This window comes from Passer montanus, unplaced genomic scaffold (assembly GCF_014805655.1).
Source record: "Passer montanus isolate IOZ18808 unplaced genomic scaffold, ASM1480565v1 scaffold195, whole genome shotgun sequence".
In the NCBI taxonomy this organism is placed as follows: domain Eukaryota; kingdom Metazoa; phylum Chordata; class Aves; order Passeriformes; family Passeridae; genus Passer; species Passer montanus.
This window is the reverse complement of record NW_024366536.1, coordinates 75,154-98,568: the sequence shown is the minus strand read 5'-3', so window position 1 is coordinate 98,568 and position 23,415 is coordinate 75,154. Positions and strand designations below refer to the sequence as shown.

The window sequence follows — 23,415 nt, the reverse complement described above, 5'->3', positions numbered from 1 at the left end:
TCTCGTGCGCTGCCCCGCGCCCGGCCCGGCCCCGGTGCCCCGGGAGCCGCCGCCGCGCTGCCGTGGGGCCCCGGAGCTCGGCCTGTGCCCGGCCCAGGGGGGCCGTGTTTACAGCACGGCCTCTCCCACGGCACCGTCCCTGCTCCCGGCCGTGGGGGCACCGGGACGGGTGCCTCGCCTCGGAATTCCCGGATTCCCGACCGCCTGAGCCGTGCCCGGGGTTCCACCCCCTCCGCGCGCCCATTCGGGAGGGGATCGGCTGCCCCGCTGCTGCCCGTGGCTCTGGGAAGCCGTTCCCCCGGATCTGCCGGCTCCCGCCCCGGCACGGGGCTTCAGGGATTCTCTGCACCCGGGCTGCTCGGGCTTTTTGGGGCGTGTAAAACCAGAGCCTTGTCTCGATCAAAGCCAGAGCTGCCTTGGAGCCTTTTCCGAGCTTAATCCAGTTTGCACTGTCCCTCGGCCGGGCCCAGGTGCAGCTTTAGCAGGCGTTTATTCCCGCTGGTTCCGAGGCCAGGAGCCCATCTGGGAATGGAGGGGGTGGTGGTTGGGTGGGACCGAGGGGAGACCTTGAACTCCCCTGTGAGGGGCCTGTCTGGGGACATTCCCACCTGTCGCTGTGCCCGGTGTCTCCTAGCACAGTGACAAGAGGCTGGCGCTGTCCTTGCTCGCTGTGGGGCCCGTTGGGACGCGGCCTCCATGGATGAGGCATTGTTGCTCCTGCTTTGGCCATAAAATGGGGCTAATCCCGTGTCAAGCAGCGGGATGGGCTGCAGCAGGAGGATGGGAGCGGTGTAAGCCCTGGGCAGGAGATCAGCGTGGAGTGACTCCAGCCTTCTGGCTGTCTGCACTGGAATATTTCTCCATGTTCTCTGTTGATCCTTCTGTACATCCACCTGGGAGAAAGGCAGGTGTGCAGGCTGCACCTGGAGCTGAGGAGCAGCCAAATATACGTTGCTGTGCATCCTCCTTTGGAATTAAGAGCAGGGAGGTGTCCCCAAACTGCCCTGTGACCAGTGGGGATCTCACGCTGGCAGTGCTCCGGCCACAGTGCCAGGTTTGTGAACATTTGCACTTTCTCTGATGGATTTTGGAGTGTGAAGTGTTAGCTGTTTGTGCAAGAACAGGGTGAGCAGAGGGAGGAGGGGGTTCCTTGTTCCCTGGATGCCCCTCACGCTCGGTGCTGGGCAGCGAGCTCTGGAATGGCTCTGTGCAACTCCGGGCTGCAGCTGGTCAAAACAAAGTGGGAACAGGTGAAGCACATCCCGTCTCGGTGCCGCCGGGATCTGCCCTGCCTGGGAGTTGCCTCACGTGGAAGGAATTGTTTGTGTGTTTGCCCTGCGCCATGGGAACTCGGCTGGATCGGGGCAGCTCCACCGGGAGCTGCGCATCCCGGCAGGTAACCGGGAGGGAGCTCTGTCCTGCCTGTGCCGTGCATCCCAGGGCTGGCAGGATCCGTGGGGCTGATGCCAAGGGGCATTTCCTCCTTCCCAGCAGGAGCAGAGTGAGGAGCTGAAGTGAGAGAGGAGGGAATGTTGGGAGTTGGGGACACGTGTCCCCATCTCGGTAGAGGTGGGGAGCACCTCCTGCCCCAGAAGGGACAAGGTATGGAGCACCTGGCTACGTGTGGGAAGGCTGGAGAGGAGCTGGAGCAAATGAGCAGAGTTGTTCAAATCCTCTCCTTTTGCAGGGTGGGAAGCAGAGAAGGAGCAGCACAGGGCTGGGAGGGAGTAAAGGGAGGAAATCAGTGCGGCTTTACAGGACCTTGAACCAAGAAAAGGAGATGCAGGCTCAGAGAAATGGAAGGTGGCAGCAGTCGTGCTTGCACATACCCCAAGGGAGGGAATTTGGAATTAAAAGAAATCCCCAGAAATGGAGGTGAAGGAAACAGGAGCAGCTCCCCTGTATGAGTGGAGGGAGGCCCTGGAGAGTGGAGATGGCTGCTCCAGAGGTGGCTGAGCAGAGCGGAACTGGGAAAGCGCTCCAAAAAGGAGGTGCTGGGATGGGAAAACCAGGTGGAATTTCTGAGGGAGAGGGAAGGGGGAGTGAGCAGTGACACAGGCGCTGGGGGAGGAAGGAGCAGGGCAGGTCTGGAGGAGCAGCAGGAGAGGAGGAGTTGCTGGGCTGGAATTGGCAGAGGGAAAGGAATGGGAGGCAAGAGCAGAAAGGAATGGGAGGCAAGAGCAGAGCCCGTGTAGGCCACAGGTAAGCAAGATGAGTTCTTTGGAGCAGGGAAGTCTGTGCGTGGACTTTATGGATAGGGACGGTAGCCAGAGAGGCAGAGGATTTGGGACAAAGGTGGAGGGAAAGGAAGGGTCGGCTGATAGGGGTGGGCAGGTTGTAGGGCTGGGAAAGGGGAGGGCTGGAAAAGAATATGTGTGTTTGGGAGAATTGGGACCTGAATTAGTGTAATCTGTGGGAATTTGGGGTGGATTTTCCTTGTGTTTCTCCTGCACCCCTTAAGGACTGCAGAGCAGAGATCCCACACTTTCACAGCTTTTTCTCCAGGCTCTGCAGCAGGGCTGGGGGTCCTGCGGGGTCTCAGCACGCCAGGGGGATCAGGAAAGCATTCCCGGGAGCAGTGTAGTGGCTCTGGGAGCCGGGATGGGCTCAGCAGCCTCCTGTTTGATGAGTTGTGGAGTTATTCCGGGCACAGGCAGCTGGAGCAGGGATACATTTGCATCGCTTCTCGCTGGGGCGTCACTTCTGACAGCACTGGGGCTCTCCCCCTGCTCATGAGCCTGTCCCATGGGGAGCTGATTCCACGGGGAGCTGGCTCTGGCACGCACAGCTCTGCAGGGAGCCTGTGCAAGGGCTGGAGCTGCTGGATCTCGGGCTGGGAGGGCTGGGGCAGAGCAGGGCCACCAGGCGCATGCCCGTGGCGCCCTGCGAGGGCAGGGTGGGGATCTCCGGAGGAGGAATTATCAGGGAACAGCTCCTTCTGCCTGGCAGCGTCTGTTTGAACCCGAGGTGTGGCCGTGCCTCCATGGCGGAGCGTTCAAAGGCTGCTCTGGGAGCAGATTGCTCCTGCTAAAGCAATCAGGCCTGCACTTCCGATAGCCCATCCCTGGAATTGCTGTTGGGCTCGGCTCTGTGGGGTGTTGGGCTCTTCCCCGAACAGGCAGAGCAGGGCTGGGAAACTGCTGCTCTCCAGGGAACTCCGTTCTTGCTATGGAAAACAACTTTCCCTGGTGTTACTGTTCAATTGGCCCCACTCAGGAGCTGCTGCCAGGTGAAACCTGCACATTCCCTGCCGGGCAGAGCATTGGCCCCACGTTCCCTCTCACTCCCAAGGGCAGGGAAACCTTGGGGTGGGAAGTTGAGCTTTGGTCCTGCAGAGGCCGAGTGGCAGGAGCTGTTCCTGGGTGAGTCAGGCGGAGTGGCCGCGAGCTGGGGCTGAGCCCACTTGGTGGTAACACATCCTTGTCATTAAAGCTGCCTTTAATTGGGTGCCACAGCTCTCCAAACCTTCACTCGTGTTTAGTCAGCGCTAGAGAGTTCCCTGCCCACCCCGAAGGAGAAATTGGGGAGGCAGAGAAAGCTGGAAGGGAGAAAGGAGTGAGCTGCAGGCTGCGCTTGGACCTGCAGTGCCATGGAGGCAGCAAGAGGAGGGTGGGTGACAGACGGTGACAAGGTGAGGAGTGATGGCTGTAGCAGCAGGAACTGGTGGGATATGATGGATGACGGGCTTGGGGCAGGGCAGGGACACCTTCCACTATCCCAGTTTGCTCCAATCCTCATCCAGCCTGGCCTTGGACACTTCCAGGAATGTGGCATCCACAGCTCCTCTGGGCAATCTGTGCCAGGGCCTCACCACCCTCACAGGGAAGAATTTCTTCCCAATATCCCATCCAGCCCTGAGCTCTGTCATTTCAAATCCACTCTTCCTTGTGCTGGCGCTGCAGTTCCTGATGAATCCAGAGCTGCAAAGGCCACTTACAATCATAGGATTGATGTTTTCCGTGGGCCCCCCTGTCTCCTGCCCTCCAGGGAAGGGGGTGAGATTCCTGGATGTTTTTTCCTCCTGTGGTCTCCACCCTTGTGTTAAGTCCTGGAGTCTCTGCCCAGCCCCTGCCCCTCAGGGAGCCAGCACTCACTGGTGCTGGGATTTGAGCCGGAGCTGCAGGAAGGAATTCCTGGTGTCCCTCCAGTCCTTCCAAGGCTCAGGGTGGTAGAGGGGGTGGCTTGGAGTTCCTGCAGCAGCCAGTGCCCCTGGGCTGGGACGGGAGACGCCGTGGCCAGGCTGCTGTGGCTAATGACAGCCGGCTCCATCCCTTTTCTTGCCATGCTAATTTCTGTTGCTGTTTTTTTCCAGGTGAGCTGTGGCACACCAGACCTCGAGTTTTAATGGTTTTATGTAGTTTTTTTTAAAAGACGGATGGATGGATGAATGAAGAAGGATTTTAGCCAAGGAAAGGGAAGGGAAAAATGGAACTGTTTGGAACAAACTGAGGTTTCTCCCTGCACCGCCCGGGCCATGGGTGAGACAGAGCTGCTCAGCACCACTTCCAGCCTTTGGTGTCTGCTGGGGTTGTAAAGGCACTCCCTGAACACCCCCTTCCCGTTCACCTGCTGGGAAATGGTTGCTGCAGAGAAGATTTAATGAAATTCCTGTTGCTCCCCAACCGCCAAGTGGATACTGAGCCCATGGAAGGGCCTGGGGGATCAGGAGAAAGGAGCAAGTAGGAAAACCCACAATCCGCCAGACCTTCCCCTCCGCCCCCCTCGAAAAAAAGGATTTACAGCTCAACCTTGCACCAGCTGTTCCTCGGCTTTAACAGACAAGAGAGAAATAAATAAAATTAAACAGCCACCGCCAGCCAGCCCCAGATCCCGGTGAAATCAGGGAGAGTGTTTCTGTGACCCCTCCAGCGAGGGGAGGAGGAGGAGGCAGCTCCGTGAGGAAGCTGGGATTGCTTGGAGACCACCCCCTCCTCCTGTGCAGCACCCCGGGGGCAGCAGCACAGCAGAGGCGGATTAAAAAGGAGAAGTGGCTGTCCTGAGGCTCCCGGAGTGGCTTTTTTGCAAGCAGTTTGCTGATCCTGTGCTCTTCTCGGGGTGCTGGCTGGGTGGGAAGGACCCTGCCCGAGCCTGGGGAATTCCCTCCCTTCAGAGCCTGCCTCTGGGAGTCCTGCTCCCTGTGGGCTGCTGCCTGGACTGAGGCTTGGAAGGGCTCTCAGCATTCCCACTCCAACGGTTGTCCTGAACCCAAGTTCCCTTCTCTGTTGTGAATTTTTAATGTTTTTAACCCTCCTTCCCTGTGCCCGCGAGCTCTCACAGGGCAGAGCTTAGCGTGGGCTCCTCTCCTGGGCCTCCTGCTCCAGACCCTTCTCCGGACTGTCCGCCCCGGTCGGAGCTCACCCCAGGAGCAGGCGTGGGGGCAGGGTAGGGGTCAGCCCCTGTCCCCCTCCCCTTCTCATCCTGCTCTGAGTCCCCTGGGGCCTGGGCTATGCTGCGGGGCGGACCCCCCACCACAGCTCCAACATGCCAGCAGCCTCTGGAAAGAGATTCAAACCCAGCAAGTACGTCCCGGTCTCCGCCGCTGCCATCTTCCTAGTGGGAGCCACCACCCTCTTCTTCGCCTTCACGTGAGTCCCAGCTGCTGGGCCAGAGTGGGGAGGGCCAGCGAGGACAGGGGACAGGAGCTGGGATTTCCTCCCAGAGGGAAGGGGGATATTGTGCTCTGGGTGCTGCAGCCACAGCGGGAGCCATTTCACTCCATGAGTTTTCCCAGGGGAAGCTGCGTGCTGGCAGTCCTGGTGAGGCACTGCTCCTCCAGGTCAGCTGGGTTGGGAACTGGTTTGTGACCTGTGGGTGGAAAACGCATGGATCACTTTCTCCTTTGGAGCCAGGCGAGGTGGATTGGTGGGCTGGGGCAGGACACCTGTTATTTTTAGTTTCGTAATCGATTTGTGAGCCACAAAGGAAAGTTCAGGGAGGAGGACTCTGACCCCTGTGCGGATCGCTCGCTGTGTTCTGTCCCCTGCCCTGGGGCAGCGAGGGTTCCATGTCCCTGGAGAGGGAAATGGCCAGCAGGTCACTGGGGCCTTGGGGGGCCCACCGGGCTGGGAAATGGTGCTGGGTGCTAGAGAAGTGTGGTGACATCCCTGGGCTCTTGCTCTTCCCTGCCTGGTGACACGTGCCTCGGTGACGTGCTCAGGGGGGTGACAGGCTGGGGAGCAGAACCTCTAAGGTGCTGAGGAAGCCTGGCAGAGAGTGGTTCAGCTGGGTTGGCACCATGGCACAGTGTGCCAGGCGGGAAAGCCAGAGCATGGCAGCTGGAATGGCTGCCACATCCTGCAGGGCATCCATGGGGTCTCAGCAGGGACGTGTTTGGGGTCCTGGCAGGGTGTGGGAAGGACCTGCACCCTCTGCTTCAGGAAGCCTCTCCCACTCCCTGTTGCTGGGGCCACAGGAGTCAGCTGGAGCTGCGGGAGGCCAAAGGGACAGGTGCCACGGCTGCTGCCACTCCCTGGGAAGGAGCCATTGGTGCTGGGAAGGTCATTGTGGCTTTGGCAGCCGCTGGGCAGGGACGGGGGATCCTGACAACCAAAGGGGGGAGCGGGGTTGGTTCGCCCCGTCCAGCGCCCAGTGCAGCTGGCGGTGTCACTCAGCAGCGTGTGGCTGTCCCCTGCTGGGACACCGAGCGGTCACCAGGCTCCCAGGCTCGGGGTTTGGCTGCTCCAGGCTGCCAGATGCCTGTGGAAGTCGCTGACTCTTGCTCCTGTGCCAGGGGATGAAGGAGCAGCAGAGGGACAGGCGGTGCCCTGGAAGCTGTGTGTGCCACCCCGTGTGTGACCTTAAGGGACAGGCTGGCTGTGTTTTGGCACAGTGGCTGCTGGACAGCTGGACCCCGAGCCCATCCCAGCGCTGGGTGCCAGCAGTGCCGGGAGCAGCCGCTTATCAGCGGGCGGTGAGAGGCAGCGCCGGAGCCGGCGCCGTGGAGCAGGTTTGGCCAGGGCAGGAGCACCTGGGCAGGTCGCTGTAATTGCAGGTCAGCGGTGTTGTTTATCCCACTCCAGAAGATCCCATTAAAGCCCGGGCACGGCGTGAGGGAGCCGCGCTGCTCCCCGCGGGATGGGTCCTTTGGGACAGCGTCTGCCTGGTGCTGGAGCGGGTTGGCAGCGACATGGGGCTCGAGGTTTGCCTCCTGCCTGGTCCTGGGGACCCCTTCCCTGCCTGGTCAGCTGCTGACCCCCTTGCCCCTGTCAGCATCCAGCCTAAGGCTGGTTCTTTGGGAAGTGCAATGGAAGCTGTGAGGATGGGCTCTGGGAGACCTCCCCAAAACAGGGAGCAGCCAGGGGTCTGCATGGCTCTTAAGGCTCTAGTTGTGCTGCTTCCAGGCTATCCACTGGATGTGTTTTGGTCCATCCAGGATTTGTGTCTCTGGGCCAAGAACTCTCTTTAATTGATTAATTTAATTAGGAGCTGCTGCTGAGCACGTGGCCATGGAAATGAGGCTGGTTGCCCTGGAGGGAGGGGCAGCAGGACAGGGGATGTTCCTTCTTCCCCCTGGGATGAGTGGGGGTCCCAGGCTTGCTGGGCTCAGACAGGTGCTGATTTAGGATGGAAATTGCCCCTTGGGGTCCATTTGTCCATTCCGGCATCTCCCCACTGGCTGGTCCCAGCTTCTGTGCAGTTGGCTCTCAGGTTCCCTGTCCCCTCCCTGGTGCTGGCAGTGCCACTGGGACACAGTGTCATGCCCGCTCCCAATCAGATCCAAACTTGTGTGAGGGTGAGCAGGGATTGTGTTTGTGGCCAGGCCTTTGGAGAGCCCGGGGTCAGAGCCCGGGGAGCAGGCAGGGAGGCTGTGCCTGAGGGACTGCAGGGGCTGAGGGGCTGGGGAAGGGACGCCAGCAGGGAGGGACAGGCCTCTCCGGGCGTGACTGGTAGCAAAAAGCCCGTCTCATCCCGCTGTGACTCATGGTGCCCCAGGTTCCCCAGGTCCTCTCATGTGCTGCCAGGGACAAGTCCCAGCAGCTCCTCTGGCCATGAGCGTGTTGCATCCCGATCCTGAGGGGAAACCCGACGGGTGCTGCGGGACCTGCGTGGCTGGTGGTGCTGAGGAGCCTCCCTGCTCCTGCTGCTCCTGCCCTGTGTGCCCTGGGCTCGAGGCAGGGCCTGCAGCCCCACACTCTCTGTTCAGGAGAGCAAAAGGCAGGAACACATCACTCTCCTGATAAGGAGGTTCCCTCAGGGATGGGCAGCACCTTTGCTCCCTGCAGAGGACGCTGATCCCTCCAGCGGGTGGGGATGGTCCCAGGAGGTGACTCCCTGGTTTTGGGGTCACCAGCATGGTGCCACCGGGTGGCCTGGCACTGTGGGGATTCCCATGGCACAGGGTCCCTGCGTGTGAGGGGGCCAGGAAGGCAGCAGGTCCTGGTGTTCCCTAGGGAGGGTATTGTGCTTATCCTGGCCCATGAATCCCACCCAGGGGGTCTTGTCAGTGTGTCTGAGCCCAGGGACCTGGGTGCTGGGCACTGTCCTGCCCCGGGAGCTGTGTGTCCCTCCAGGAAGGGCTGGCTGCTGGGACAGCACAGAGATGTTCCTTTCCCCTGGTCGTTCCCTCTCTGTGTGTCCCAGAGCTTTCCAAGACAGCTGGATCCTTCCCTGCCTCCCTGGGCTCTGTCTCAGGATCCAGGCCCTGTGCTTGGCTCAGCCGCGCTGTTGGCTGCTCCCTGTGTGGGATGACTGCCCGGGCATGGGTCTTCCTGGCTCCCCTCCATCTCTTTCAAGCAAAGGTTTGGGCTGGGATTTCCCTTCCTGGAAAGAGGAGCTCCTTCCAAGGGTTTCTGGAAGGGCGTTTCCTGCTTTGAGGGCTCCTCGGAGCCCCCTGGCCCTCTGTCCAGCAGAGAGCAGAGCCAGGAGGCTTCTCTCAGGTGGAGTAGGAGTTCAGCTCAGGGACATGGGGTCCTTGGTTCTCCTGTGTCCTCACTCTCTACAACCCCCTGAGAGGAGGGTGTGGCCAGGTGAGGTTGGGCTCTTCTTCCAAGGAACAAGTGATGGGACAAGGGGAAGCGGCCTCAGGTGGTGCCAGGAGAGGTTTCGTTTGGATGTTAGGGAAAATTTCCTCATGGAAAGGGTTGTTCAGCCCAGGGCAGTGATGGAGTCACCAAAAACCATGTGGCTGTGGCACTTGGGGACATGATTCAGTGGTGGCCCTGACAGTGCTGGGGAAGCAGTTTTAATGGTGATTTTGGAGGTTTTTTCCAACCTGAACAACTCTGTGATTCCATGACTCCGTGATTTGTCCCTTGCTCGGGTTGTGGCCTGGCACTGTCATGTAGGTCCTGTGCCTGCATTACTGATCTCCAAGGGTTTTGGGGCACAGATTGGAGAGGACTCCTCCTCTCCAGCCCGTCCCAGCTGCAGAGAATCCCCTGGCTGGCTTCCAGCAGAGGCGGCAGGGCCGGCATGGCCGGTGGTGCCGCTGGAGGAGCCGCTCCCCAACCCGGGGCAGAGCTCGGGGGCTGGGCCAGGAGATGCCAAGATGCCATCCCGGGAGATGCCATCCCGGGAGATGCTGGCCTGATATGGAGCAGGGAGGCAGCGCCCAGGGTGCCCAGCAGGGCAGATCTTCAGGAACGAGAGGGAGGAGGCTTTGGGGAAGGTGGTCTGCAGGAGAAGCTTGGTGTGGTGTGTGGGGCCTGGGGGAGCCAGAGAGGAGGAGGAGGAAGAAGAAGAGGAGTGTGCTGGATGGCTTGGCCGTGCTGTCCTCCTTGCCAGGAATGACCAGCAACCAAAAGTCTGCCCTCGTGCTCTCTCATCCCTGTGCCTGGAATGGGGACAGCCTCAGCCTTGGCCTGTGAGAGCAGGTCCCACTGATGATTCCCACCCTCCCTGGGGCACGGAGCGGTGCCCGGTGCTGGGAGCGCCCTGCCCGCCTCACCCTGTGTGCTGCCAGGCGTGTGCTGGAAGGGTGTGCCCACTTCTCCTGCCCTGCTGGGGCAGTTCCCCCTGGCACAGCTGCTGCTCCTCTCCCGGGGGTGCCCCCCTGCCCTCCTCAGGGCCCTGAACTGGGACAGGGCCCCGCACCAGCTGGAGTTTTGGCATGGCTCTAGGAACTGCTGTGACAAGGACAGGGCTGCCTTGCCCGGTGATGGGACCTGTCTCTGTGGGTGGTGGTGGAGGAGGGGACGGGGCCAGCGCCTGCCCCTTCACCCCAACCTGTGGGGATTACGGCGCTGGCACCATATGTCACCCTGCCCGCCCAGCCCCACTCTGCCCTGGCCACCTAAATCCATCGGCACTTAGCCCAGTGGGGGGAAGAGAGGGACAGATGCTGCCCTAGATCTGTGGGATTAAATCCCAGCAGCAAAGCAGATTAGGGAATTACGCTGGCGCCTGCAAGGGGGAAGCCCGCTCTCCTGAGCCCGCCCGCTGGGGCAGGAGGGAGCAGGGTGATTCCCTCACTGCGCTCCTTTTTGGAGGAGCTGGGTGCTGGCTGGGGTCCCCATGTCCTGCTGGAGCTGTCCCTGGGATGTGAGGAGCATGAGTGGCTCTGGAGGCACCGGAGCTGGTGCTGGTTTCATGTCCCTCACAGGGTCCCCTCTGCCCCTGAGCAGTTGGATGGGGCACAGGGAGGATGACATCCTGCTTTCTGGCAGGTCCCCTGGGTGCCCCCCCTGCCATTGGCCTGGTTTTCCCTGTTCCCAGCACCACAGCTCTGTGAGACCCTCCAGTGGGATCCCAAAGGGGAATTTTGCTCCCTGAAGGATGCCTGGAGCACATCCCAGTGTGGTCCCCAGGTGCTCCCCAGGCCGGGGTCAGGCTGTGCTGCAGAAGTGGCTGCAGTGTGGGTGTGGGATGCGCTGCTGGGAGATGATGAGAGCGACACAAGTGAGGGTCCCAGGGTCTCACGGCTTCTGTGCCCGCAGGTGCCCGGGGCTCAGTCTCTACGTGTCCCCCATCATCCCCGCCTACAATGCCGTCGTCTTCCTCTTCGTGCTGGCCAACTTCAGCATGGCCACCTTCATGGACCCAGGCATATTCCCACGAGGTGAGTCTGACTCTGGCCAGGAAGAGCTGCGTCCTTGCATCCTTCCTTTGAGGTAAAGGGGATTTCTGGGTCCCAAAAGGCTGACAAGGAGCCTTCCTCAACCTGCCCAGTGGGATCAGGCGCTACAGGGATGGCAACTCTGGGTTCAGCATCCCAGGCTGGGTCCCTGAGGCTCAGGCAGTGTCAGGATTCTGGAGCAGGGCCTGGGAGAGCCCCCCAGCCTGTGTTTGGGGGTCCCTGGCTGTCCCTGTGCCAGGTGACAGGAAGGTGATGCTGGGAGCCTTCAGCTCGGGCAGGCAGAAGCCCGTCATAGCTGGGCCCTGACGCCATGCCGGGGTGTCCCCATCAGCTGAGGAGGACGAGGACAAAGAGGACGATTTCCGGGCCCCGCTGTACAAGACGGTGGAGATCAAGGGCATCCAGGTGCGCATGAAGTGGTGCGCGACCTGCCGCTTCTACCGCCCGCCGCGCTGCTCCCACTGCAGCGTCTGCGACAACTGCGTGGAGGTGAGGAGCTGCCGGGGCCTCCTCCAGCCCCCCCCGGGGCAGGGAGCCCCCCGAGCACCCCCTCACCGAGCCCCATCCCCGGCAGGAGTTCGACCACCACTGCCCCTGGGTCAACAACTGCATCGGGCGGCGCAACTACCGCTACTTCTTCCTCTTCCTGCTGTCGCTCACCACGCACATCATGGGCGTCTTCGGCTTCGGGCTGCTCTACGTCCTGTACCAGGTGGAGGAGCTCTCCGGTGTCCGCATGGCCGTCACGTATCCTCCTGGGCACCGGGAGTGGGCAGGGCGTGGGGGGGTCTGGGGCGGCGCGGTGCCGAGCGGGGCTGTGGCTGCTCCTTAGCTGCCTGTGGCAGGATGGTGGTGATGTGCGTGGCTGGGCTCTTCTTCATTCCCGTCGCTGGCCTGACAGGCTTCCATGTGGTGCTCGTGGCCAGGGGCCGCACTACCAACGAACAGGTACGTCCGAGGGATTGTGGGGGGACTGCCAGCCTAGCCAGGCCACCTATGGATACATTCTGGGGTTTCCCAGGAGAGGATGGGTGTGGATGGGCTGGATTAAAGCTGGGGAGGCCCCTGAGCTGGGGAGGTAGAGCACAGGGTGACTGAGGGGGCAGCTGCATCCATGGGGGTGCAGTGAGAAGATGGAGCCAGGAGCCACGTGGGCACTTCTGGGGCACAGGAGGTGAAATTGAGGAGACCCAACCCCCTCAAGGGTGTCTGAGCACTGAAACAGGCACTAGGAAAAAGAGCTGGATTTCGGAGTACCTCTGTCCTGGTGCTGAGGGGGTGTCCTGAGGGAGCTGGCGGGGCTGGCTGTGACACTTCTTTGTCCCACAGGTGACGGGCAAGTTCCGCGGGGGCGTCAACCCCTTCACCAACGGTTGCTGTAAGAACGTCAGCAGGGTCCTCTGCAGCTCCCCGGCACCCAGGTGAGCCTGGCCTCTGCATCCCTGGAAAAACTGCTCCATCCCGGGCTCCAGGCCATGACCTTCCTCCCTGCCCTTCCCCAGGTACCTCGGGCGCCCGAAGGCCGAGCAGACAGTGCTGGTGAGACCCCCGTTCCTGCGGCCCGAGGTGTCGGACGGTCAGATCACTGTCAAGATCATGGACAATGGTATCCAGACAGAGCTGAAAAGGACGAAGGTGAGGAAGGTGGGGACCAGCGCTGCCTGCGCTGGGGCCCTCCACGGAGCCCAGGGGTGCAAGCCTGCATCCGTGAGTAGAGAACCGAGTGAGCCTGGTCACATTCCCTGTCCCAATCCGTGTTGTCTTGTTCTATGTCCCCGTGGGATGGAAACTGTCCCCCTCCCATGTGGCAGTGACCACATGAGGCTTTGCCCCCTCCATTGCCCTTACTGCTCCCATCCTTCCCCGCCCTCTGCAGGTTCCCCCTCCTCGGCACTTCCGGCACCCACGCGGGGCACGCACTGCCCCCTGTTCTTTTGGATGGCCTGGGAGGCAGCGGGAGCCCCCAGTGCCACGGTCTGTGCCCTGCCAGCCCGAGGGGCCTGAGGCCTTGGCCCCTCCTGACCCTGCCTGCGCTTTGTCTCTGCAGTCCAAAGGGAGCCTGGAGGTGACCGAGAGCCAGTCTGCTGACGCCGAGCCACCACCCCCACCTAAGCCCGACCTCAGCCGCTACACGGGCCTGAGGACACACTTAACCCTGGCCACCACTGAGGGTAAGGAGGGCACCAGGGCCCTGGCAGCCGCTGGGAGGGGAGCCCAGGGCTGCACCAGGCAGGCCAGGAGCCAGGGCCGTAGGGCAGACCTGGAGCACATCGGCATTCCTGGGCTGGTGTATGTGGCCCCTTGCCCTTGGAGAAGCCTGCAGGGGATGCTCACAGTCAGCTCTGCCCTGCTGGAGGCCGAGCCAGCGTGGCGCTGTCTGGAGCCACCAGGAGCTGTGCCTTGCAGCTGCCACACTGCCAGGACGGAGGAGGCGAAGTGGTGGCGGGCCTGGCTCAGCGGCACAGAGCGTCTGTGGCCGGCTCCATGTGGGCCTGGCCAGAGGTGGGATGTGATGGGCAGAGCCTGTGGCAGCTGCTTTCTGCAGCAGCTGGAGACCCCACAGCTCTCCCGGCCCTGCCTGGGGTCTGCTGCCCAGCCCTGCTGCCCGCTGAGGGCTGTGGTGTGTGTGCTTCCCATTGAGCTCCCTGACACCCCCGTGCCGTGCACCCCTGGGGTGTCACCCAGCCGGGGCTGCCGCAGGGGCACGGAAGTGCCAGCCCCACACGCGTGGCTGTGGGCACAACCCTTCCTCCCGGTCTGTCTGTCCCACCCCGGTGCACCTCCCCTGCAGCCCGTCCCTGTCGCTGGTCTGTCTGTGCCAGGCTCGGAGTCGGTTCTGAGGCAGGGAGGGCGGGGCTCGGCGCGTTCCATGCCCGCAGCCGCCCTGAGCGTGCTCCTCTCTCCCGGCGCAGACAGCAGCCTGCTAGGCAAGGACAGCCCCCCGACTCCCACCATGTACAAGTACCGGCCCGGTTACAGCAGCAGCAGCAGCTCGGCAGCCCTGCCCCACTCCACCAGCGCCAAGGTAAGGCTCAGCCCAGTGCAGGGGACCATCCCCGAGGGGATGTCACCCCATTCCTGGTGTGGGAACTGTTTAGGGCATTGGGAGCTGCACAGGGGCCCCATGGTCATTCTGTGGGTAACTGCTGCCCCTCTGCCCCTCAGCTGAGCCGAGTGAACAGCCTGAAGGAGCCCAACTCCATCTGTGACAGCGGCCACAAGCCCAGCTACCGCTCGGAGCCGAGCCTGGAACCCGAGAGCTTCCGCTCGCCCACCTTCGGCAAGAGCTTCCACTTTGACCCTCTCTCCAGCGGCTCCCGCTCCTCCAGCCTCAAGTCGGCCCAGGGCACGGGCTTTGAGACGGGCCACCTGCAGTCCATCCGCTCCGAGGGCACCACCTCCACCTCCTACAAGAGCCTGGTGAACCAGACGCGCAACGGCAGCCTCTCGTACGACAGCCTGCTCACGCCCTCCGACAGCCCCGACTTCGAGTCGGTGCAGGCGGGCCCGGAGCCCGAGCCGCCGGTGGGCTACACCTCGCCCTTCCTGTCGGCCCGCATCGCCCAGCAGCGAGAGACCGACCTGCACGGCCGCTTCGCCAGCGCCGCCTCCCCCAAGCACGCGGCGCCGCGCGAGCCCTCGCCCGTGCGCTATGACAATCTCTCCCGCCACATCGTGGCCTCCATCCAGGAGCGGGAGAAGCTGCTGCAGCAGCCGCCGGCCCCGGGCCGGGAGGAGGACGCGGGGCTGGCGGATTCGGGCATCCAGTCAACGCCGGGCTCCAGCAACGCCCCCCGCACCAGCTCCTCCTCGGACGATTCGAAGCGCTCGCCCCTGGGCAAGAACCCGCTCACCCGCCCGGCCCTGCCCCGCTTCGGCAAGCCCGAGCCCCCGCCGGCGCTGCGGGTGCGCTCGCTGGGCTCCCCCGACCAGCCCGCCGCCCCCCACCTGGGCAAATCCGTGTCTTACAGCAGCCAAAAAGCAGCCTCTCAGGCCGGCGGCACCGAGACCGAGGAGGTGGCCTTGCAGCCCTTACTGGCACCAAAGTGAGTACTGGGATGGCACAGGGATGTCTGTGGCCTGTGGGGGGACCCTTGCCCAGAGTCCCTGCAAGCCCCTGGGGCAGCAGAACACCCCTCCCTGGAGAGAGATGCTGGGAAGAGCAAGAGAAATCTTCGTGCTCTTCCCAGAACAGAGCTGGTGCCCCCCTCACATCCTCGGTCACCCCACGGGCCCCTCTGAATCTGGAGTGGGTGCTGGTGGTCCCCGGGGTGGGCAGGGCTGTGGCAGTGCTGGGTGCCAGCAGCCTGTTCCCCCTCCTGACCCCATGTCCGTGCTTCCTTCCCGCAGGGACGAGGTGCAGATGAGAACAGCCTACAGCAAGTCCAACGGGCAGCCCAAGAGCCTGGGCTCGGCCCCAGCGGGCTCGGGGCCCGTGCCCCTCAGCAGCCCCACCCGCGGAGGCGTCAAGAAGGTCTCGGGTGTGGGGGGCACCACCTACGAGATCTCGGTATGAGGGGCAGAGCCGCCGCCCCCTCCCCTCCTCCCCGGCGGCCCCCAGGGACCCGCCGTGCCCAGACACTTGTGGACTCCCGGGAGAGCCGGGCGGGTCCCCCCTGCTCCTCCCTCTGCCCCCCGGGCCACGGGGGCTGCACACACCCGCGGGGGGCTCGGGGAGGGCTCGGGGAGGGGGGGCCGCAGCCCCGGCACCGCCTCGGCTGCGCCAGCCACTTGTGGGCCTTGTGCAATCACCCGCTCGCCTGGCGTGGTAGGAACGGATTGTTTTTAAACCAGAATACTTTTTTTTATTATTATTGTTACGGATTCTATTTTTTTTCTCTTTCCGAGTTACCAGGTGTGTGTATATATAAATATCTATATATATAAATATAAATATTAAAAAAAAAAAGAAGCAGAAATTATATATCTTACCCAGAGAGAGGAAGAAACTACCCTGCTCAGGGCCTGGGCCCCCCCACCTTGTCCCTGTCCCCAAAGGAGGGACGTGGGGCTGCCTCCTGCACCCATGGAAGGAGTTGTGGTAGGTGCAGAGTGCCACTGTTCCCTCCCTGAAGGGAGCCACGGGGTGCCAGGCACCCATCCTCGGACACTCCCCTCCCTGATCCGTGGTGTCCGCAGCCTCCAGCCCCCTTGGGGGGCCCGGGGTGGGGGCAGCACCCCTAGACCCCCAGCCCGAGCTGGCACAAAGGCCCCAGCGTCCCCCCCGCGCAGTTTTTGCTCTTTGTTCCCTTTCCCCGGGGGCTGTGGTCGGGGGGTTGTTGGTTTCGTTGCCTTTTTTTATTTCTGTTAATGATTCCGAGGAGGTTTCTCGCTGTCGCAGGGGTGTTTTTATTTCCGCTCGCTCGGGGGAGAGGCAGGTGCATCCCCGGAAAGCAATATTTTCTCATCACATGCCAAAAAAAACCCGCAGCCAAGGAGCCCCGTGCTCCCTGTCCCCAAAGCCCTGCCGGCACTACCGGACTCTTTCTCTACGGCAATAGCTCCCGTGGCCCCGCACAGCCACGCCAGGGTTTTTTATTATTATCAGCCATTTTAAAAACAAGGAATAAAAGGATATTTAATGAGCCACCCCGGGGCCGTGCGTGTGCTTTGTTTGGTGTCCAGGGAAGGAGCAGCCCCTCCAGGGCTCCTGATCCTCAGGGTCTCAGCCTTCCCCCCCATCCCGAGGGAGAGAGAGAAGGGAGTCTGGTAAGAGCTGAGCCTGGCCCACTTTTGGGGAGGCTCCAACGTGAGGCAAACTCTGCTCCCACGGAAGGTAAGGATTTTCCAGGCATGGGAAAAGAGGCTCCAGGGAAGGTGTTGTGGGTGCTGGTGAGGTTTGGGATCCAAAGGAGGGCACCCTGCACGCTCCAGGGACACCCTGGTTGGCAGCTGAGGGTCACAGCAGCCACGGCCACCAGCCCCTCCTCAGAGCAGACTTTAAAAGGTGACTAAAAAAGAGGCTTTGATGCTCCAGGTTCTTCAGGTACAAAAGCCCGAGGTCAGCACCCACGGAGTCCGTGCCCCTGCTCCTGGGGGGCTGCAGGGGTGTCCTCTTAGCCAGGGGGTCAGGCCAGCCCCAGTGTCCCTGGGGTGAGCCGGGGCTGTTCCCATGGGCCGGGGCTCCCCAGGGCGTCACCGGCATGGCCTCACCGTAAGCTGCTGCTGGCCTGGGAGCTGCCCACCCCCGGGTGCTCCGGGCTGTGCCGGTTCTGTGGAGGAAGGACAGACTGTGAGAGCTGCTGGGCAGCAGTCCCTTAGGGATGGCCACTCACAGAGCCCCTTGGAGGGGCTGGCACAGGACCCCCGCCTTGCCACTCACCTTCTTTTTCTTCTTCTCTTTCTTCTTCCTCTTCCGCTCTGGATCCTCCTCTTTTTTCTTCTTTTTCTTCTTGTGGTCGGAGTCCGAGGGGGTTTCTGGAGGAGCAGAAGGGCCGGCTGAGCCGATGCTCTGCCGGTGCTGAAGGGGAGCAGGGGGGCGGCTGTGGCACCCTTACCTGGGGGGACGGGGTCCTGCGTGCGGCTCTGCTTGTGCTTGTGCTTGTTCTTCTTCTTAGGCGGCTGGATGTGCATCAGCCGGCACTGCTCGGGCAGCTGTGGACAAAAGGGGCTGGTCAGGCCACGCCGGGCTCCTCCCACCCCCCCGGCTGCGGGCCCCGGGGCTCACCGGGCCGGCGTGCAGGCGGAAGCCGGTCAGCATGGCCCCCGTGAGCGGGGTGAAGGAGCTGCCGCAGATGGGCGGCTTCTCGATGAGCGAGCGCAGGCTGCTGCTGTCGTGGGAGCCGGGCAGGTCGATCATGCCGGGCAGGTCGGGGAGGAAGTTGCTGAGCTTCTCCTTCACCTTCTTCCCGCAGAACTTGTTGTAGGCGTGCTCCAGGTTATAGTGTGTGATCAGGTTGGTGCTGCCCGTCAGCTCCGTAGTGCCTGTGCGGCCGCGGGAGGAGTTGGGCAGGGGGGAACGCCCCCAGGACGCGCCATGCCCCTCTCCCCGGCCGAGCCGAGGCTCCGGGACGCCGTGCAGCCCCCGAGCACCGGGATCCCGGCCCCGGGGACCCCCCCGCCGCCCGCTTCCCACCGGACCGCGCGTTCCGAGACCCCGCCCCCACAGCCTCATTGGCTCCTGCCGCCGTCAGTTCCCCTCTCGACCGCGTTCCGCCGCGCTGATTGGCTGAGCGCCGCACCCGCCCCGCCCCGCGGCCCGCCCGTACCTGGCAGCTCCCGCAGCAGGTAAAAGGGGCCGGCGGCGGCCTTGCGGGCCGCGTCCTCTCCCGGTGGCGGCGCGGCGGCCGAGGCAGCGGATCCGAGCGCGGCGGCGGCGGCGGGCGGCGGCTCCGCCGCGCCGAACAGCGCCGAGAAGTTCTCCATATTCCCGGCGTGCCCCGCGCGGGGCCGCCCCGCCCCGCCATTGGCCGAGCGCCGCCCCTGCACCGTCCTGCCTCCCGTTGCTATGGGAGACTCGTCCCAGCCTTCTGATTGGCCGCTTCTCTCTCTCCTCTCATTGGCCCGCGCGGGCAGGGAGCGGCCGCCTCGCGGCTCGCCATTGGTCGGCGCGGGTTGGCCCCGCCCCCGGCAGTGAGCGGGGCGGAGGGAAGATGGCGGTGGTGGCGCCGCTGCTGGCGCTGCTCTGGGGGCTGCCCGGGCTCTGCCGATGGCTCGCCCAGCCCTACTACCCGCTCTCCGCGCTGCTGGCCGCCGCCTTCCTGCTCGTGCGCAAGGTCCCGCCGCTCTGCCGTGGGCTGCCCTCGCAGCGGGAGGATGGCAACCCGTGTGACTTTGACTGGGTGAGGCGGTGCGGCCTGTCCCCGCGACTGTCCCCGCATCCCTGGGCTGTCCCCGGGCCTGTCCCTCACCCCCGGCCCTGGCTTGGCTCCCCTCCTGCTGTCACAGCGCCCCCCCCGGCTGAGGGAGGAGGTGCCCGGCAGCCCCTGTGCTCGCTGCTCTCCCCGGGGAGGGATGGCGGCTCTGGGCTCTGGCAGTGCCTTGGGGCCAGTAGGGCCTGGCATGGCCACAGGTCCCTGTGCCAGGCCAGGCATGGCTCCAAGGTGTCCTGGGCACTTCCAGCTCATGCTGTCCCTTCTCTGTGCCAGAGGGAGGTGGAGATCCTCATGTTCCTCAGCGCCATTGTCATGATGAAGAACCGGCGCTCCAGTGAGTCAGGGGCACCTGGGGGGCTGGGGCTGCTTTATGGGGTGGTGTCTTTAGGACCAGATCCAGTCCTCCCTGAAGTTACCCCCAGCCTTCTGGGGGCATCCGGCCCCGTCCCTTACTCCTGTCTCCACACCGCAGTCACCGTGGAGCAGCACATCGGGAATATCTTCATGTTCAGCAAAGTGGCCAACGCCATCCTGTTCTTCCGCCTCGACATCCGCATGGGGCTGCTCTACCTCACGCTCTGCATAGGTGAGCCTGCACGTCCCCCTGCCCCAGATCCGCCTTGTCCTGGCTCCCCCTGGCTGCTCTGGGCTGGAGGGGCTCTGTCCCAGGCCCGGCCCGGCCCTCCTGGGGGCTCAGGGTGCTGTCATTCCAGTGTTCCTGATGACCTGCAAGCCGCCCCTTTACATGGGCCCTGAGTACATCAAGTACTTCAGTGACAAGACCATCGATGTGAGTACCTCCCCAGCCCCGGGGCTTTTGGGGGGCTCTGCCCACCCCCCTCTAAGCCCATGCCCTGTGGCAGGAGGAGCTGGAGAGGGACAAGAGGGTGACGTGGATTGTGGAGTTCTTTGCCAACTGGTCCAGTGAGTGCCAGTCCTTTGCCCCCATCTTCGCCGACCTCTCTCTCAAGTGAGTGGCACCCACTGGAATCTTGGTGGGTAGTGGGGCCTGTGGTCCCCCGCGTCCCCCACAGCCTCGTGTCCCCATCCTGCCCAGGTACAACTGCTCAGGACTCCAGTTTGGGAAGGTGGATGTTGGCCGCTACACGGACGTCAGCACCAGGTGTGGGGAAGGCAGCCTGGGCAAGCAGGGCTCACTCTGGGGTGGTCCCTGTGACCCTCAGGCCGCCCGAGGGTCACTGCTGGCTCGTCCTCACACAGGTACAAGGTCAGCACCTCGCCTCTCACCAAGCAGCTGCCCACCCTCATCCTCTTCCAGGGTGGGACAGAGATCATGCGGCGACCGCAGATCGACAAGAAGGGCCGGGCTGTGTCCTGGACCTTCTCTGAGGTGCGTGGGACACTCCAGCCCTCTGTTCCCTGCCCAGCCTGTGCCTGGGAGCAAGGGGGGAGCAGGAGGGGTTGATGCTACCTCTTGGCCACAGGAGAACGTGATCCGGGAGTTCAACCTCAACGAGCTCTACCAGAAGGCCAAGAAGCAGTCCAAGCCGCGGGAGGAGGGGCCTGAGGAGCCCCCAGCCGTGCCGGCGGCTGCGCCTCAGGAGACCAAGAAGGACAAGTAGAAGCTGCCCTGTCCCGTCGCCCATCACTATGTCACCATCCGCCTGGTGGCAGCGGCCCCGCGGGCCTGCCCAGCCCCGCCCGGAGCCGCCCTCCGTGGGGACTTGTCCCGGCTGAGCCCCGGGAAAGCAGCGGTGCCCCCCGGCCCCGTGCGGGCAGGGCGGCAGGGGGGGCCCCGCCTCGGTTAACGCTCGCTCTCATCCATCGCTGACAATAAACGGTCCGTGCCGTGCCGTGCCTGTGTCCCGTGTCCGTGTCCGTGTCCGTGTCCCCGGTCCCGCGCCGCGCACGGGGGCGGGGCTCCTGCGCAGCGCGCGCTCTGATTGGCTGGGGCGGCGCGGGCGGAACCGGAGCCCACCGGGGGGCTCCGGGGCCCTTCCCGGCGCCGCCCCTTCCGGCCCCGCTGCCCCGGCGGCGCGCGCTCCCGGCACGCGGCCAGCGGCAGGTAGGAGGCGGCGCGGCCGCGGCAGAGCCCGCTCTGTCCCCTCCCTTGCCCAGGGCCCCGCTCCCCTACCCTCCCCAGCCGCACACCGCTGAGGGATCCCCGCGGAGCCGCTTCCCGCCCTCCGCTGCAGGGTCCCCGCGGAGCCGCTTCCCGCCCTCCGCTGCAGGGTCCCCGCGGGCCCCTCGCTTCCCCCCACGGCGCATCGCCGGGGACTGGCCCTTCCTGGCCCTCTCCCACAGCAGTGTCCCCGCATGGACCCACCTTTCACAGCAGGGTACCTGAGACCCCTTCTCACCCCAGAGCGGCATTCCCGGAGCCCCGTTCCTGCTCCGGCGTAGGCTCCACCGCCTCGGCTCTCCCAGGATGGCTCCCCGCGGGAGGAAGCGCGGGGCCCGGCAGCCGGCGGCGGCCGAGGCACCGGAGACAGCGGGAGCCCCGCAGAAGCGGGCGCGGGCCCAGGCCGAAGACGAGGGCGGCCCCGGGGACACGGGCCCCCGCGTGGTCATCGAGCACTGGTGAGCAGCGGAGGGTGGTGCGAGCCCCCCGGGTGCCCCCGGCTCGCTGACCGCCGTGTCCCCGCAGCAAGAGCTGACGCGTGTTCGGGCGCAACGCGGCGGCGGTGAGCGCGGCCCTGCGCGGGGCCATGGCGCACCTCCCCGTGGACATCAACCCGCGGCCACCGCGCAGGAACAGCTTCGAGGTGTCCCTGGTGAAGGAGGACGGCAGCAGTAAGTGCTGGGCTGGGGGCGGCGGGGGCTCCCCGGCAGCCCGATCCCATAATCGCCCTCATCTCTGCAGCCGTGGAGCTGTGGAGCGGTATCGGGAAGGGGCCCCCCCGCAAGCTGAAGTTTCCCCAGCCGGAGACCGTGGTGGAAGCCCTGAAGAGCAGCTTGGCATAGAGGCGTTGGCCAGGTGAGCGGGGATGGGACCGGGATGGGATGGGATGGGATGGGACCAGCAGGAACTGACTTCCCTCTCTCCACAGCCGAGCCAGGACCAGTGCAGGTGGCATGAGCATCCATGAAGAGGCGAGACCAAGTGGGGGGCACCTGCCAGCCCCAGTCCCGTCCCCGATGCTGCAGCTCTGCCACTGCCAGACCCCTGGCTCCCTGCACACCCCGTTGTCCCCCCAATCTCCAATAAAGTTCAGTACTCCACAGCACAGCTCCAGCCCTTTATTCCAAGGACACGCAGCCCAAGGGGTGCAGGCACTGGTGGGGGGAGAGGCAGAGCCAGCCCCCCCTAGGTCAGGACATCCACCTCCTCTTCTGACTCAGATGAAGGGCTGGGCCAGAGGCAGACTGTGCCAGGGGGCAGGAACAGCTCCCCAGTCCCCACATCCACCTCCTCTTCCTTGGTGTCACTTCCCGGGGTCCCTGGGGGTGCTGCCTGCTGGCAGCCCTGCGGGGACACAGGGGAGTCCCCCTGCTGCTGCATCCCGTTTGCACCGGGGGGCTGCTGGGCTGGGGAGCACTTGCCCACCTGCTCCCGTGCATCCTCATCCTGGGGGGGCTGTGCTTGTGTCACCCCCACATCCCCCACCGGTACCGGTGGAGGGACAGGGGGGGGCTGCACGTCCCGCACCACCTCCCAGCACCCCCAGCGCTCCACCTTCCGCAGCCTCATCCGCCCGATGGGGCTGGGGTGTGTGTGCCCCGGAGAGCGTGCCTGCCTCTGCGGGGACACCCCGGAGCTGGCACTGCTAGGCTCAGCCGTGTCAGCTGCCACCACGGGGGAGGCTTCCTGAGCGGAATGCAGGCAGGAGCGGTCGAGCTGCCGCTGGGGTCCCAGTCTCACCAGGCGTCCTCCCCAGAGCTGCAGTGACTCGAGCTCGGTGACACGGAGGCGGCGGGCGGCTGCCAGCACCTCGTGCACCTCCTCCTGCGTGACCTCCAGCTCGGCAGTGTAGAAGAAGCGCACCAGCTTGCGCAGCACCCCGATCTTCAGCCCCGCCAGCTCCAGCACCACCCTGCGACCCTGGGGGGGCAGCTCCCGGCCCAGCTGCTCCATGAAGAAGGGGCTGCAGACGGAGAGAACACTGCAGTGGGCCACCACTGACTCGCCTGCAAAGCAACGGTGGCTGTTACTGCCCTGCAGCCCCTCCTGCTCACGACACTCTTTCCTAGGGGGGTGCAGAGACCCTGCTGCAGCTGCCCAGGCGCGCCGGTTCTGCCTCGGCGATGCTGCCCGCTCACCTTCAGCCCACAGGACCACATCGCAGAAGACGTCGGCTCGCTGCTGCTGCTGGTGGAGGTGCTGGAAGGCCGTGCGCAGCAGGCGGGTGCTGCGGTACAGCAGCTGCGGGCTGGCTGTGGGAGAGCCCATGGCCGTGCTGCAGGGACACACACACCGAGCGTCCTGCTGGGGACTCGCGGCCTGCCTGCCCTCCTCGGGCTGTCCTAGTGGTTTGGGGCTGGCGTGTGGCGATGTCCGCAGACCCCGCGTGCCCATGCGGTGCGGACAGCCCGCGCTGTCCCCGCGCTGTCCCGGTGTCCCCCGGACCCGTTCCCGGCCCCGCCGCCCCGGCCTCCGCGCGTCCGCCAGGGGGCGCCCCCGCGGGC

The 23,415-nt window shown here is 64.3% G+C and overlaps 5 protein-coding genes across 8 annotated transcripts; 3 read left to right on the top strand and 2 right to left on the bottom strand.

Moving 5' to 3' along the window:
- The first annotated feature begins 2,082 nt into the window (after positions 1-2,082).
- On the top strand, positions 2,083-16,603 carry ZDHHC5 (zinc finger DHHC-type palmitoyltransferase 5). Its single transcript, XM_039706594.1, has 12 exons — positions 2,083-2,202; positions 4,313-5,585; positions 10,875-10,996; positions 11,346-11,503; positions 11,589-11,761; positions 11,860-11,962; positions 12,344-12,435; positions 12,517-12,649; positions 13,062-13,185; positions 13,927-14,039; positions 14,180-15,060; positions 15,365-16,603. The coding sequence occupies exons 2-12, from the start codon at positions 5,482-5,484 to the stop codon at positions 15,528-15,530; spliced, it is 2,169 nt and encodes a 722-aa protein (XP_039562528.1). The 5' UTR covers positions 2,083-2,202; positions 4,313-5,481; the 3' UTR covers positions 15,531-16,603.
- MED19 (mediator complex subunit 19) lies at positions 16,337-18,498 on the bottom strand. Of its 2 annotated transcripts, XM_039706598.1 has the most exons (5): positions 18,223-18,498; positions 17,682-17,938; positions 17,512-17,608; positions 17,337-17,431; positions 16,337-17,226 (listed from the first exon to the last, which is right to left on the bottom strand). In XM_039706598.1, the coding sequence occupies exons 1-5, from the start codon at positions 18,377-18,379 to the stop codon at positions 17,164-17,166; spliced, it is 669 nt and encodes a 222-aa protein (XP_039562532.1). In that variant the 5' UTR covers positions 18,380-18,498; the 3' UTR covers positions 16,337-17,163. The 2 variants fall into 2 exon arrangements, with proteins under 2 accessions (XP_039562532.1, XP_039562531.1); XM_039706597.1 differs by lacking the exon at positions 18,223-18,498 and having other exon boundaries at positions 17,682-18,203.
- Positions 18,499-18,600: 102 nt separating this feature from the next.
- On the top strand, positions 18,601-20,654 carry TMX2 (thioredoxin related transmembrane protein 2). The gene is made up of 8 exons (XM_039706596.1): positions 18,601-18,795; positions 19,102-19,162; positions 19,301-19,414; positions 19,542-19,618; positions 19,692-19,798; positions 19,886-19,951; positions 20,050-20,179; positions 20,274-20,654. The coding sequence occupies exons 1-8, from the start codon at positions 18,607-18,609 to the stop codon at positions 20,409-20,411; spliced, it is 882 nt and encodes a 293-aa protein (XP_039562530.1). The 5' UTR covers positions 18,601-18,606; the 3' UTR covers positions 20,412-20,654.
- Positions 20,655-20,734: 80 nt separating this feature from the next.
- Positions 20,735-22,013, top strand: SELENOH (selenoprotein H). Of its 3 annotated transcripts, none has more exons than XM_039706602.1 (5): positions 20,735-20,854; positions 21,155-21,369; positions 21,437-21,582; positions 21,653-21,766; positions 21,840-22,013. In XM_039706602.1, exons 2-4 carry the CDS (start codon positions 21,218-21,220, stop codon positions 21,751-21,753), a joined length of 399 nt encoding a protein of 132 aa, XP_039562536.1. In that variant the 5' UTR covers positions 20,735-20,854; positions 21,155-21,217; the 3' UTR covers positions 21,754-21,766; positions 21,840-22,013. The 3 variants fall into 3 exon arrangements, with proteins under 3 accessions (XP_039562536.1, XP_039562533.1, XP_039562534.1); XM_039706599.1 differs by having other exon boundaries at positions 20,788-20,854; positions 21,125-21,369; XM_039706600.1 differs by having other exon boundaries at positions 20,817-20,854; positions 21,128-21,369.
- Positions 22,014-22,065: 52 nt separating this feature from the next.
- BTBD18 (BTB domain containing 18) lies at positions 22,066-23,335 on the bottom strand. The gene is made up of 2 exons (XM_039706595.1): positions 23,050-23,335; positions 22,066-22,917 (listed from the first exon to the last, which is right to left on the bottom strand). The coding sequence occupies exons 1-2, from the start codon at positions 23,303-23,305 to the stop codon at positions 22,097-22,099; spliced, it is 1,077 nt and encodes a 358-aa protein (XP_039562529.1). The 5' UTR covers positions 23,306-23,335; the 3' UTR covers positions 22,066-22,096.
- Positions 23,336-23,415: the final 80 nt, after the last annotated feature.

Coding starts and splice junctions, on each gene's coding strand:
- ZDHHC5 (XM_039706594.1), top strand. CDS start 5,482: ATGCCAGCAGCCTCTGGAAAGAGATTCAAACCCAGCAAGTACGTCCCG. Junction 10,997..11,345: donor CCCAGGCATATTCCCACGAG/GTGAGTCTGACT, acceptor TGTCCCCATCAG/CTGAGGAGGACGAGGACAAA. Junction 14,040..14,179: donor CCCACTCCACCAGCGCCAAG/GTAAGGCTCAGC, acceptor TCTGCCCCTCAG/CTGAGCCGAGTGAACAGCCT.
- MED19 (XM_039706597.1), bottom strand. CDS start 18,128: ATGAGGCTGTGGGGGCGGGGTCTCGGAACGCGCGGTCCGGTGGGAAGC. Junction 17,609..17,681: donor TCCGCCTGCACGCCGGCCCG/GTGAGCCCCGGG, acceptor TTTTGTCCACAG/CTGCCCGAGCAGTGCCGGCT. Junction 17,227..17,336: donor AAGAGAAGAAGAAAAAGAAG/GTGAGTGGCAAG, acceptor CTTCCTCCACAG/AACCGGCACAGCCCGGAGCA.
- TMX2 (XM_039706596.1), top strand. CDS start 18,607: ATGGCGGTGGTGGCGCCGCTGCTGGCGCTGCTCTGGGGGCTGCCCGGG. Junction 19,163..19,300: donor GATGAAGAACCGGCGCTCCA/GTGAGTCAGGGG, acceptor TCCACACCGCAG/TCACCGTGGAGCAGCACATC. Junction 19,799..19,885: donor TTCGCCGACCTCTCTCTCAA/GTGAGTGGCACC, acceptor CATCCTGCCCAG/GTACAACTGCTCAGGACTCC.
- BTBD18 (XM_039706595.1), bottom strand. CDS start 23,305: ATGGGCACGCGGGGTCTGCGGACATCGCCACACGCCAGCCCCAAACCA. Junction 22,918..23,049: donor TGTGGTCCTGTGGGCTGAAG/GTGAGCGGGCAG, acceptor GTTGCTTTGCAG/GCGAGTCAGTGGTGGCCCAC.